We start from the raw sequence: 14,547 nt of genomic DNA on the forward strand, positions 1-14,547 counted from the left end.
GCATTTAATTAAATAAATATCGTCCTCATTCGTCCTCATAAGGACATAATCTTTACACAAGTTAGGAAAATAAACTGAATTCAACAGAATGTTAAATAGAAACAGAATTTAAATTATTTGTTCTTAATTTAATTCTTCATTACATCCGCCTTTCTAATGATCTTAATAAAAAGAGATTTGTATAAAGTAAAGGATCGGCAAGTTTTTGTAAGTAAATTTTTTTGCGCACCTAAGGCCGGTTTCCACTCATTCGATTTGGTCGCGCGACTCTAGCAAATGGATATCTGAGCATGCGCAAAATCTGTTTTTGAACAATTACGAAACCTTCTGTTGTTCGCGCGAATGGTCGCCAGAAAATTAACCTTTTTGAACTACAAAGCGAATAAAAAATAATTTAAGCAATCAGAAGCCGCTATTTATCAAGAATTAAAAACATTTAAATCATAATGGCAGATGTGGGTAACTTTGACACAGAAACGAGACAGAATTTCAGCAACTTGGAGTTATTGCTTCCCGTCTCATTGAGGTTTTCATCATAACAGGTGTAACAACAGGTAAGAAGTTCTTCTAATGTGGTGGGTGTCGTACTAAATTTGCGAAAGAAGAATATTCTATCAAATAGTCGCATGTCATTTACAAGCATGTGGTATTCTCCTTTCGTTTTTTCTCCAAATAAATCTTGCGCACCCAAAATCGTTTGGCTTTCTTCTTCTTAGCATATTTTCGTCTGAATCGTCTTCTCAAAAGCAAAAGAGTTATAATTTGTCTTCTAGTAAAAGCCATCTGCATTCATAACTTAGAAAAAAATTCATCGCGTATTTAACATGGTTGTTCCGGTATTCAGCCATTTTTGTTTATGTTTTGTTGTCAAGTGAAAACTGCATTGGCTTGGTCGTGCTATTCGCGCGACTTATTTGCGCTACCAAAGCGAATGAGTGGAAACCGGCCTTTAAAACAATTTCATTGCTATTAACTTTTAAAACCACAGATGGTTGGTAACGGAAAAATATTACACGCGAAATTGCTTTGTCCCCCTCCCCTTAAAACATCCTTTGTTGGAAATTCTTGATCGTTGACCCTTATACTTAAAAAGCGGTTAAAGTTTTTTGAAGAAGTTAGATATGTGCCTATACCAATCCATCAAACCGACGTGTTGCACGATTACAAATACTAACATTTTATTTCGGTACTAATCACGATTTGAAATGTTTATGGAAACCTAAGTTGAATTTAGAAATAAGCTAGGCGTCTTTTTTGCGATAAAGGGTTAACGATAACTTCGTTTACTCGGGTCTATTTTAAGCCTCAGAGTTGCTGTGAATGGTCACACTCACCACAACTAATTTTGATTAGTCTCCTTGTCCTTAGTGTGACCAAAAAAAAACGAAGCAAAAAGTCACCACTATAGATATTATGATACAAAAGAAAATGCCTGACAAGTAACACAAAGTCAGGAATTGGTACAAAAGTTTACGCCTTAACATTCAGTGCATCAACACGAGTACTTAGTCAATAACCAAGAGTAAACAATAACTTAGTTAACACCAAGACTTTATAAATGACTTTGCAATGAATTCCAAGATCAAACACTCGTGCAAATATGTTGATGTTGAAAAGCAAAATAGAAATTCAAACATAAAGGTACCTGAAATTGTTACAATGAACATTACCTTAATAGCACATGCAACACAGTACTTCTAACAATAATATTCTTATTCTTTCTTTTGTGCACGAGAAAGAAATCGTGTTACGGAAACAGGAACAAAATATATAAAACAGAACTGGAGAAGAAACCTATGCACGGACTAGCGATCAGTATAACACTAAATCACAAATTGGCATATATACAAACTAACAATGATACTACCGTTCACTTCCAGTGCTTGAATGTTGGGTTCAAACCCCGGCCGAGTCATGCCAGAGACTATAAAAGTGTTAATCTATCCTATCTGCTTAGCGTCAGCATGAGAATAGAACTGATATCTTAAGTGGTTGTCTAGTTGAGCGATTGCTGTGCTTGCACAACTTTGGTAGCTCAAATGAGAGTTCTAAATGCGCTAAGACCCCCTTCGCAAGACCCAAGTTGATAGCAGTACCGATAGGAACTGAAGAGGTTTTCCTTGGTAAATAATTTTATTATTAAAAATAATACATCCCTTAAAAACAAATATTATTCACACAATAATAATGACAATTCAGTTGTATTAAAATGTGAATATCAGATGGATTTACTGAGAAATACTAAGAAATACAAAAATGTTATTTGAGTAAACGAAACACCAGAGAAGACAATTTCCCTGAAACAACATTCTCAGGTATAAATAAAAATTGATAAAGTTATATCAAAAATCCTAATATTATTATTAAATTGTCGGTGACCCATCCACGGGGTTGCCCCCTTTTGTACAGCGCATTTCTTGTGTTACGCTACTGCGGCATAATTTTGTGCAGGGAAAGGCAGACGACAGCTATTTCTATAAACTATTAAACACACGTGACGAATTAAAGATAATGTTATCTTCTTTATGGTACTTCGACAGTTCCTTTCATAGGAATTTCGTAGCCATCTTTTAACAAGGTCGTATAATTAGACTTAACATTTTCTTTGCTATCAAATATCAGTGGTGCATAATTCTTGTTGTCTGTGACATTTTGACAGCTCCAGTTACCCTAAAAAAGAATTAGGATGGTAATTTTTAGGTTTTACTTCATAAGATTAATTCTAGTTGCCGTGTAGTTGTGACTTTTCCTTAAATCGAAATCAAAAGTCTTGGACGCTCAAAGAGCTTACACTGATGGGCAACATAGCATTATGATGACAACAAACTTTGTTTTTTTTTCAACTTACGAATATCCAAACGCGCATTATGGATACAATGATATTTAATTTCTTATTTGGTAGTGACTATTTTGTCAAGTATCTTCATCAATGGAAATTAAGACCATGAGGACTCTTATGTCGGTAGAAGAAATAAAACAAAAAAGGATAACACATTGGTTATTCTCTTCTAGTTGTTATTTAAAAAACGACTGACTTCTAATATACTGTTCTTTCAAATTTTTGTATTTGTTAGTATTGCATTAATGACAGCTTGTATGTATACACAATGGTTGTACGCCAATAAAATTTACGTTTTTTAATGGTACTCTTGAGTTAGGCTAAATAATAATGATGCATCTTGTAGGAATTCTGCATGAAAGAAAAGAAGGGGCTGATTTCGCTCACATCTGCGTAGATTTTAAAGTATCAAAATGTCGATGGAAACACATTTCCATATAATCCAATATTTATCATCAAATTCAGCGCTGGCCGCGTTGGAAGGGAAAGTATTTTAAATTTGTAGCATTGACCAAAAATAAATAATCTTTTACAATTCTCGTTTGAGCTAGGAAAGTTATTTATAGAAGCAGGCCATAGCTATGGTGATACCTTAAGTCAAACACAAGCGTTCAGTATATGTCGCATCTTTGTTTGTACTGAAAAGAATAAACTCAGTTTTCTGTAACCAATTCAGAATGCATGTCAAATATCGTGCTTACATTGCCTTGTTCTTCACCACTGGCAGTCTTGTTAACTTTAACCTCGGGATACTCATACACAAAACTTGATTCTGTCACCTAAACGCATTTTTTATTAAATTTGCTAAAGGATTAGTTTACAAATTAATGAAAAAAAAAGCGTAAACTTGTTAATTTATCTGTATAATGTGACCACACTTACGTTAATGCTGCTAATTTCCTTGACCTTCCTAGAAAATTAAAACAGGTATTTTGGCGATAGTGTAAAAACATTATAAGGTCGAAATTCTTGAAAGATTGACGTCTAAATATAACATAGACATTCGGTCCAAGAATTTTCAAACATATTATGAATCCGCACCTCCCACCCCCTCCAAAAAAAATTAGGTCCAATTTGACTTAAACTTGGTACACTTACAGTACGTCATGAAAGAAACAAAATGGCAGCAATAAAATTTTGCTTACGTCACCATTTTTCCTGTGATGTCATCGAAAGCTTGTGAGTTCTCCAAAATACTACTATCTGCTTAAAATTCAATTACTTTAGTTCTACAGAATTTTCACATTATATTTAAATTTTTGATAGTTAAATAAAATATATTAACACACATTAACCGGTTTCGCATAGTTCGCATGAGAAATGTCGAAAAGTGCCCGTTAATTTCCGGGTAAAATTCGGGAAATCGAATTAATCACGTGTTCATAATTAACAGAATGATTCACTTATTCAAATGAAATAGTGTTGTAAGTTTGAACTTCTAAGTATAATCCTAACGAAAATTATAGATTCCCAATTATAAGGATTTCATAGAGCTTTTTAGGGGGAGTTTGGAGTAAATAGCCAATATCCACACCTGTGAGAAGTATCAGACCTGAAAATTTGGCATGCAGGTACCTCATATATAAATATTAAAACCAAGGAAGTATCATAACAATGCCGCAAAGTAAAAAAGAGATCTTAAAAAAAAAGCGGATAGAATAGGGTTACGTAATGTTTCTATAACGGAATATAGTCAAGTACTTACGTCTGACCACGGTTTTTTACTTCACGTACTAAAAAAATCACAATTATAATGAATATCAGGTTAGTGACTCCTAAGATTCCACCGACTATGAAAACACTTTTGTTATACTCGCATGGAAGGGTTGAAGAAGTCGATTCGTTAGAATTCGCATCCGTTCTTCCAGTCGTGGATGTCGTGGATGCAGAGCTCGAGTTTTCCTTTGCTTTTTTATTCAAGTTTGTTGTTTCTGTTGTCGTTGTTGTTGCTGTTTTTGTTGTTGTTTTTGTTGTTGTTGTTTCTGTTGTTGTTTTTGTTTCTGTTACTGGTGTTGTAGCTGTTGTAGTTATAGGCGCGAATGATGATAAAGTTAAAGGATCTACAAGAAAATAAACGACAAAGATACCTTAGGCCAAGGTGTTTAAATGGCCATGTATGAGGCATGAACTAAAACCCACTAAAACTGCTTTGTTTAGCTGCTAAAAAAAATTCAGAAAGATACGTCTAAAAATGTATAAAAACCATAAACAAAAAACAATTGGTATTACTTAACACTTTTTTGTTTTTTGTATCTAGTTAGTTAGTTGTTGTGCCAATTATTGTGTTACTGTTGGATATTAGAACAATAATTTTATTAAATGTTCCTTGTGTTACACAATGAAACAATATGCAATTCTTTTCAATAAGTTATCTCAACTGAGAGCACGGTTTCTATCTAATAATACGAACTTGCCAAGGCTCCCAGCTATTTGGTTAATCTTAATTGAAACTAATTGACGTTATCACAAAGTAAGAAATCCTAGTAAAAATATGATTTACTGTTACGTAATGATGCTTCGAAAATAGCTGTGAAAAGTCGCTGATAAATACTCAGTTCTAGTAATAATGTTGTTTTGAAAGATAATGTTGTTTTGGAAAAATAATGTTGTTTTGGAAAGATAATGTTGTTTTGAAAAGATAATGTTGTTTTGAAAAGATAATGTTGTTTAGGAAAGATAATGTTGTTTTGGAAAGATAATGTTGTTTTGGAAAGATAATGTTGTTTTGGAAAAATAATGTTGTTTTGAAAGATAATGCTGTTCTCGAAAGATAATGTTGTTTTGAAAGATAATGTTGTTTTGGAAAAATAATGTTGTTTTGGAAAGATAATGTTGTTTTGAAAGAAAATGTTGTTTTGAAAGATAATGTTGTTTTGGAAAGATAATGTTGTTTTGAAAGAAAATGTTGTTTTGAAAGATAATGTTGTTTTGGAAAAATAATGTTGTTTTGGAAAAATAATGTTGTTTTGAAAGAAAATGTTGTTTTGAAAAATAATGTTGTTTTGGAAAGATAATGTTGTTTTGAAAAAATAATGTTGTTTTGAAAGATAATGCTGTTCTCGAAAGATAATGTTGTTTTGAAAGATAATGTTGTTTTGGAAAAATAATGTTGTTTTGGAAAGATAATGTTGTTTTGAAAAAATAATGTTGTTTTGAAAGATAATGCTGTTCTCGAAAGATAATGTTGTTTTGAAAGAAAATGTTGTTTTGGAAAAATAATGTTGTTTTGAAAAGATAATGTTGTTTTGGAAAAATAATGTTGTTTTGAAAGATAATGCTGTTCTCGAAAGATAATGTTGTTTTGAAAGATAATGTTGTTTTGGAAAAATAATGTTGTTTTGGAAAGATAATGTTGTTTTGAAAAGATAATGTTGTTTAGGAAAGATAATGTTGTTTTGGAAAGATAATGTTGTTTTGGAAAGATAATGTTGTTTTGGAAAAATAATGTTGTTTTGAAAGATAATGCTGTTCTCGAAAGATAATGTTGTTTTGAAAGATAATGTTGTTTTGGAAAAATAATGTTGTTTTGGAAAGATAATGTTGTTTTGAAAAGATAATGTTGTTTTGAAAAGATAATGTTGTTTAGGAAAGATAATGTTGTTTTGGAAAGATAATGTTGTTTTGGAAAGATAATGTTGCTTTGAAAAAGATAATGTTGTTTTGAAAGATAATGTTGCTTTGAAAAGATAATGTTGCTTTAAAAAGAAACAAACAAACAAACAAACAAACAAACAATGGTTTTCTTAGAGCTCGACGGTTTAACCTCATTTCTCTTGTGTTTATTGGTTTATATATATTTAAAAATTTTATTGTAGTACTTTTTTGTTGCGTCGTCTGTTTTAGAGTTTTGATTCGAAATTGTTAAACATGTCCCCAAAGCCTATTTTCAACTTTGTTTACTAACTTATCAATTCTACTTATATCAGCAAAGTAAACAACTTTAAACCCTAGTAACACCGCACAAAGTGCCCGCGTCTTTTTCTTTTTTTAAATATATTTTTCCCTGTGTACTCCCTGTGAAACCCTCAAATTTTGTGACTTTTCCTAACTTTAATTGGACTTACTGGTTCTTAATTACTTTTGTTTATTCTTGTAAATATAAATAAGCCAATTGTGAAAAGGGGTCAAAATATCTAGAGATCTAGAGTAGATTTTTTTTCTTATCTTGTTCTATGTTAAATTTTTTTTAATCAAAAACTATTCAGTTGAACACATAGAAAGTGGAGCTCTCTAGCGCACTTTCGACTTATCGCCGTTTTTCACTCAAAACCCTACTTTCAAGGGTCTAGCGCAGCACTGTTTCCTCGCTATATTGATCCTCTGTGCAAAGGGTCTCTTTCCTAATTTCAAACACGTGACATCATACCTCAAATGAGTAAAACACGTGACATCATACCTCAAATGAGTAAAACACGTGACATCATACCTCAAATGAGTAAAACACGTGACATCATGTCTCAAATGAGTAAACAACATGTTATCACCCTGGTTGGGGTCACAACATAAATAAAATGTCCAGCGCGTTAGAAAATTTTCCAACATATAATAAAGCAATGAGTTTCTTTAGAAATGCAATTAGTAAATTATATAGCGCTGTCTCTGCACCAGTGGCAGCAACACGTGATGCACTCGCAGAGAGACTGCAGAGTGTGCGTGAAACTGCTTCTTTATTATACCACAAGGCTAAGGAGAGGCTTGGTTACGGTCAGGCCTTGAAAGCCACCGTTGAAGACGCTGCTGTGGAAGAAGAACAAGTGGAAGAAGTGGATCACAGTGCTGTTAAAACAGAAGGTGGATTTGATGGTAATTATTGACATTTCCGAAGTGAAGGAACACCAGAAGGTCAACTGGTGAGTATTGAACAGTACCTGGATCAACAGAAACAACATGTGGAGAAAGTCATCACAGACTTGCAAAACACTAGACAGAATTGGAAGATTCAACTGAATCTCGTGGTGGAGTTTGTGCACAAGAAAAATCCTTCCGACAAGTTCACAAAACCAATATGGAGTGAAGCTGTCACAATAATAGAAGGAAGCGACATCGAAGAATTGATCGCAGAGATGTATAAAAGCCTGCTAAAACGCTTTGAAATGACATCGGAGAAACTCAAAAAAAGCGACTACATCTTCAAGCGAATCACGGAAATAACGTATCACTGCCACATGATTGACCTTATGAGAGGCAGATCATGGTTCAAGACACCCGAATGGCTGCGAAAAAAGCACTGCATCACCAATCCCAAAAATGAAGACGAGCAGTCCTTCAAATGGGCCGTCATTACAGCACTGCACCACAACGAAATCAAAAACGATCCTCAACGCATCTCGAAGCTCAAACCATTTGTTGAACAGTACAATTGGAGTGGCATCGAGTTCCCAACTTCCAACACACACTGGAAAAAGTTTAAAAGGCAAAACCCCAACTTGGCGTTGAATGTCTACTTTTCTGAAGAAGATTTTCAGGTCAGACAGGCATATGTTTCGAAACACAACACGACACGTAAAAAGGTGGCAGATGTGCTAATCATTCAAGAAGGAGGGAAAAAGCACTACGTTGCCATTAAAAGATACTCTGCGCTCATGCGCGGTTTATCATCTAGACATCGAGGTGATAACTACTGTCGAAACTGCATGCACAGATTCCGCAGTCAAGAGACACGAGACAATCACATGAAAGTGTGCATAGACCATGATTTTTGCGAGATTATCATGCCTAAAAAAGGAACAGTCCTCAAACACGAAGATGGGCAAAAGTCGCTCAGAATGCCATTTGTCATCTATGCAGACACAGAATGTATCTTGGAACCTGTTCAAGGTTGTGATAGAGAACCTGGAAAATCCCACACCAGAGACGTCAGCAAGCATGTGGCTTCAGGATATGCCTTCATTACCAAATTTGCACATGGAGAAGTTGAAGAATCATCCGACTGCTATCGTGGAAAAGACTGCATGGAAATGTTTTGTAAGGGACTTAGAGATCAAGTCAATAGAGCTATCAGACATCCACAGAAGAAGATGATCCCGTTGACACACGAAGAGAAAGAAGCCCACAAGTCTGCAAAAAGATGCTTAATTTGCAAAGGAGTGTTCAAGAAGAACAACGAAGACATCACAATGCGCAAAGTTCGAGATCACTGTCACTACACTGGTCAGTATCGAGGAGCTGCACACAGTTCGTGCAACCTAAAATATCGCATCCCCAACGAGATTCCGGTGGTCATGCACAATCGCTCACGGTATGACGATCACATTATCACCAAGCAACTGGCCAGGGAATTCAAAAGCCACGAGTTTGAATGTCTGGGTAAAAACAGCGAAAAATACATCAGCTTCTCCATCAAGCACCCCGTCACATTTCAAGGAAAAGACGACGAACCGCTGAAGCAGATGAAGAATAACAAGAAAACCAACCAAATGAAAGAATTGGAAATCAGCACGACCTGCAAAATCAAGTTTATCGACAGCTGCAGGTTCATGCAAAGCTTATTGTCAAGCCTTGTAGATAATTTAGCTGGAACCAACAGTGAAAGTGTCAGCTGCAACGACTGCAAATCAACATGGAACTCATCGAGATTGACTCAGAGTACAAGGCGCAATTCAAGTGTCAAAGCTGTTACCGCTCTTATAAGACGGTGGAACTGAATGAGCATTCTATGAAGCAGAAATTTTCCAACACATTCAAGCATGCAAGGGGCAATGCCGAGCACTTTAGACTTTTGCTGCGTAAGGGTGTTTACCCCTACGAATACATGGATGCGTGGGAGCGTTTTGAAGAGACAGCACTTCCTCTAAAAGCACAATTTTACAGCAGCTTGAACCTTGAAAACATCACCGAAAACGACTACAAGCATGCTCAAAAGGTGTGGAAGGCTCTCAACATCAAAAACCTTGGGGAGTACCACGATCTCTACGTGATGAGCGACACGCTTCTTTTAGCAGACGTTCTTGAAAATTTTCGAGACACTTGTCAAAACATCTACGAGCTTGATCCAGCGTATTTTTACACTGCTCCAGGCCTCGCATGGCAAGCAGCTCTAAAAGTGACGGGTCAGGAGCTCGAGCTTCTCTCAGACATCGACATGCTACTGATGGTTGAAAAGGGGCTCAGGGGTGGTATTTGCCAAGCAATCAAGCGCCATGCTAAGGCAAACAATCCGTACATGGGGGAATTGTTTGATATCAACCTGTTGATCTCGTATCTGCTGTACATCGATGCCAACAATCTGTACGGAGGTGCCATGTCACAAAAGCTGCCAACACACGGCTTTAAGTGGCGTGAAGACCTCGACAATTTTACTCAAGCTTTTATAGAAAATTATAAAAATGGAGATGATGGCTATTTTCTTGAAGTGGATGTCCACTACCCGAAGAAGCTGCGCAAACTCCACAACGACTTTCCATTCTTGCCTGAAAATATGCGCCTGAACAACGACTGTGAAAAGTTGACGTGCAATGTGTTTGACAAGGAAAAATACGTGCTGCACATTCGCAAATTGCAGCAGGCACTGCAGCATGGATTGGTTCCCACCAAGGTGCACCGAGTCATTGAGTTCAAGCAAAGTGCTTCGCTGAAACCCTACATTGACATGAACACAAAGCTGCGAAAGGATGCCAAAAATGATTTTGAGAAAGACTTTTTTAAGCTGATGAAGCTCGCATCAGCTCCAAACTATCACAGCACATCAAGATTTGACAAGAAATTTGTGGCAATGGAAATGAACAAAGTGAAGGTCGTCATGAACAAACCTGTCTACCTCGGCCTCTCCATCTTGGACTTGAGCAAACTCACGATGTATGAGTTTCACTACGACTACATCAAGCCAAAGTTTGGTGCAGGCGCAGAGCTTTGATACATGGACACAGATAGTTTCGTCTACCACATCAAAACAGACGATGTCTATAAAGATATCGCAGGTGACGTTGAATCAAGGTTTGACACATCGAATTACAGTCCCGAAGACAAACGTCCCTTGCCTATTGGCAAAAACAAGAAAAAATTGTGCTTAATGAAGGATGAACTTGGTGGCAAAATCATGATCGAATTTGTTGCATTGAGGTCAAAAATGTATGCGTACAAGACACTCGAAGGATATGTGCAAAAGAAGGCAAAAGGTACAAAGAAGTGTGTCGTCAAGAAACAGATCACGTTCGCAGACTATTTGAACAGCCTGCAGACCTATCAAAATTTGTATCGCACGCAACTGAGATTTACCAGTCGAAAACACGAGATTTTCACTGAAAAGCTGAACAAAATTGCGCTGAGTGTTGATGATGACAAGCGACTTCAAGCTCAAGGTGGGTTCACCTTTGCACATGGAAGCAGTCCTGGATTGGTTTGCAAGCAAGAATTGCTCACCAGGGTGTGGCATCCCGACCATGTTAAACCATGGATGTTTTGAGTCTCGCGGTTCAAAAATTTATTTGCATCTCACACACATAGTCTCAGTGTGTTTAAAATGTCAAAATTTTCTGTTTCAAACAGTCTGTTTGCATTCAGCATGGTCTTGATCACGACAATGCATTAATAAAAATGATACTTGAACTCTTGTTGGTAATGTTGTACGTAAGTTTTTTGTACGTCTACTGCAAGTTTTCCTCTCTAATAAAAGTTATGTCAGAACTGAATGAAATTTTAGACGTCTTAGACACACCGTCACCAGCAATGAGAAAGCGGGAAAAAGTCAAGCAAAACTTGAGTCTCGTCAACTCTCTGGGAAAAAAGCAGTGAACGCCTGAGTTGCTGGATAAAATGTCAGGTGTTGACAATTTTCAGACCATGATGAGCGACATAAACGCAAACTTTCTGATTCAAAACCCGACTTCAGAGTTGATTGGTAATGTAACGGAGAAATTGTTCACCACAAGGAACTCTCCGATGGAAGTTGTAGGGTCATATATGTATGAAAAGTGCGGGCTGTGGCTCGCTCCCGTCTCTCTGTTTTGCACAGTTTTCAACCATCTGGACTGGAAAAAATTCAGCGAAATTGCCGAGGAGCGTCAAGCACAAATCAAACTGCGAAAAGATTTTCCGGATGAAATAAATGGATCAACAGGAGAACCAAGTTTCGCAGAGCAGAAGCCGTCTTGATGTAATTTGTACGTCTCACGACTTACAAATAAATGAGTGAAGAACAATCTAAAGAATGAGGGTCGTGTTGCTGCTGTCTTGAATGGAACCGCAAGAACAAGGCTGACTTACAGAAGAACTTGGGCAAAAGTACTTCGCAAGAACAAGGCTGACTTACAGAAGAACTTGGGCAAAAGTACTTCGCAAGAACAAGACTGACTTACAGAAGAACTTGGGCAAAAGTACTTCGCAAGAGGGTCAGGAACCTGTCGCAAGTCCTCACAATTTGTACGTCTCACGACTTACAAATAAATGAGTGAATCTAACCAAGTCATAACCAAGAAGAATGAGGGTCGTGTTGCTGCTGGCAAGAGACTTGCTGAATATAATCGCAAGAACAAGGCTGACTTACAGAAGAACTTGGGCAAAAGTACTTCACAAGAGGGTCAGGAACTTGTCGCAAGTCCTCACAAGTTCAGTCTTTATGTCGCTGGAGGTCTCGCTGCCGTTCTTACTGTTTGCGTGGCAGTCTATTATATACGTAAGAAGCCTAGCGTCACCGCAGGAGTACGCGTGTCAGCGGATCGCCTGGCGGCTCAGCAGCAAAAGCCTTCGAAAATCGACATTTTCGAGATGCGATAACCTATAATAAATGAGCAGCAAAGAGTATCAGAAAGAAGTCGACGATTCCTTGTGGGAATCTGTCAGACTAGTATCCTATACTATTGTCTTGGCGCTAGGCGCGAAAAAGGCTCTGGGGGTTTCTAGACCGGGGGCCAAGATGGACATGGAGGACGGCTTGAAGCTCGCTGGCTATATGACAGGAGCGATATTATTCGACGATTACGCGATAAAACAATGGTGGTATAAGCGTTCCATGATGCCTCCGAAGTAACTATCTAACTCAGAATAAATATGACTCTAGACATTATCAAAGACCCGCATACGGCAATCTTTACTGGACCGACAAGCTGTGGCAAGACGCAGTGTGTCCTGGATTTGCTTGAGAACGAGTATAGACAGCATTTCGACAACATTATCATTCTCTGCCCTACACTACGCTGGAACAAGACCTTTCTCGAGAGGTCCTCGCTGTGGGAAGATGACTACGTGTTCCTGGTGGAGCCTAAGGAGCAGCTGTTCGAGTGGATCCAAAAACTGTCGTCATTGCTGGCGGGCGAAGAGACGTTGTTTATCGTTGACGATATGATAGCCGACGATAGCCTTGATAAAAAGCGACAGCCCTTGCTTGAGCTTGCCATCAGTGGTAGACATCGCAAACACAGTCTCTGGCTACTAACCCAGTCGTATACCGCCTTACCGAAGAACCTCAGACGACAGAAGAAACAGTTGTTCATGTGGTACCCCCACGAACGATCAGACATGAAACTCGTCGACGAGGAAACAAACATGATCAGCGACTGGGAAAACATCAAGGCTCAGCTCAAGAAGTCCAAGCATGCTTGCTTGTACGTAAGACTGGAGCATCCTAGAAGTTACAAGATTGTTGGTTAGACTCTTGACATATAAGAAAAGATGGATAATGAGAGCGTCATTAAATCGTCTTTTGAGAGCCCATTCCAGACTAATAGATGCAGTGGATAATGACGATGACAGCAAACTGGTAAACACAACTCGGGATATTGAAGAGTTATGCAAAAAATATTTATAGCTTCCTCAGCTTGGTGTTGGTTATTGGACCTCGTAATTTTGTGACTTTTTTCGAGTCACAAAAAAACTGTGGTTGAGCCTTGGCGCCAGATATTTAACAAAATGGAAAAATTGAAAAGGCAGTATTGGATGGTAGACGAAGACGAGTACCGAAATGTTCTAAATAAAACTGCAAGGCTAGCCGAACTCTCGCGAAAGCGAAAAAACCACGCATACGTAGAGGAATTTCTAAAAGGGTGGGAAGCCCTGTTCGCGTACGGAACCTACACATTCGAAGGGGAGGTAGACTCCAACTTTTCAGCATCTGATGCCTGGAAGCTGATGCAGGATCCTGAAGACGCCCATCTTGACGAAAAGACGAAAAGTTTCAAAAGGCAGATGCTAAACTTTACGCGCGCTCTAAAATGGATGCAGTGCTGCGGACGTCTCACGCCTGACAAAATCCAAACTATCCATGAAATCATGATGCGCGGGGAAAAACACAGGGGCGGCAAACCCGTGCTGACAGGGAAATACAGGACGACTAAGGCATTCGCTGGTTTTCACGAATTTGCCCCTGTTTCTGCAATTCCAAGGTTAGTGATAGACGCCCTGGATCGATACTACTCTACAGAGACTGACGATCTGATATGGAACGCGGTGAGGTTGTTTATGGACTTGATTAATATCCATCCATTCGAAGATGGGAACGGGAGGCTAGTAGGTCTTGTTATTTCCCACGTACTTGTAGAGAGTGGAATGAGTCTCTTTCCGGTTTTGCTTAGCTCGTCCCACAGGCGCGGCAGGCGCCACTACCTACTGGTCTGTAGGTCTTTGATGAAGGTATGGGATAATTTCGAGCAAAACTTGGCCCTACTAGGAAAGTCGAAAATTCACTGATTCCTAGTTGAGCCTTGGCGTGTATAAGATGTCCTTGGTCAGTAATTTTTTCGAAGGCAGCAAAGTTCGTTCTTTATACATTAAGGAAG

At 38.0% G+C, this 14,547-nt stretch overlaps 1 protein-coding gene across 1 annotated transcript in view; it reads right to left on the bottom strand.

Annotated features, from left to right (window-relative positions):
• Window positions 1-2,185: 2,185 nt before the first annotated feature.
• The window catches only part of LOC130625457 (uncharacterized), a 30,052-nt gene continuing 17,690 nt past the window's right edge, over window positions 2,186-14,547 (bottom strand). Inside the window, exons 4-7 of the mRNA XM_057440559.1 lie at window positions 4,545-4,899; window positions 3,722-3,749; window positions 3,541-3,618; window positions 2,186-2,670 (exon numbers count right to left, since the gene is read on the bottom strand). Coding sequence (XP_057296542.1) covers window positions 2,524-2,670; window positions 3,541-3,618; window positions 3,722-3,749; window positions 4,545-4,899 — 608 coding nt within the window. The 3' untranslated portion in view covers window positions 2,186-2,523. The remainder of the gene's footprint in view (window positions 2,671-3,540; window positions 3,619-3,721; window positions 3,750-4,544; window positions 4,900-14,547) is intronic.

This window comes from Hydractinia symbiolongicarpus, chromosome 14 (assembly GCF_029227915.1).
Source record: "Hydractinia symbiolongicarpus strain clone_291-10 chromosome 14, HSymV2.1, whole genome shotgun sequence".
Lineage (NCBI taxonomy): Eukaryota > Metazoa > Cnidaria > Hydrozoa > Anthoathecata > Hydractiniidae > Hydractinia > Hydractinia symbiolongicarpus.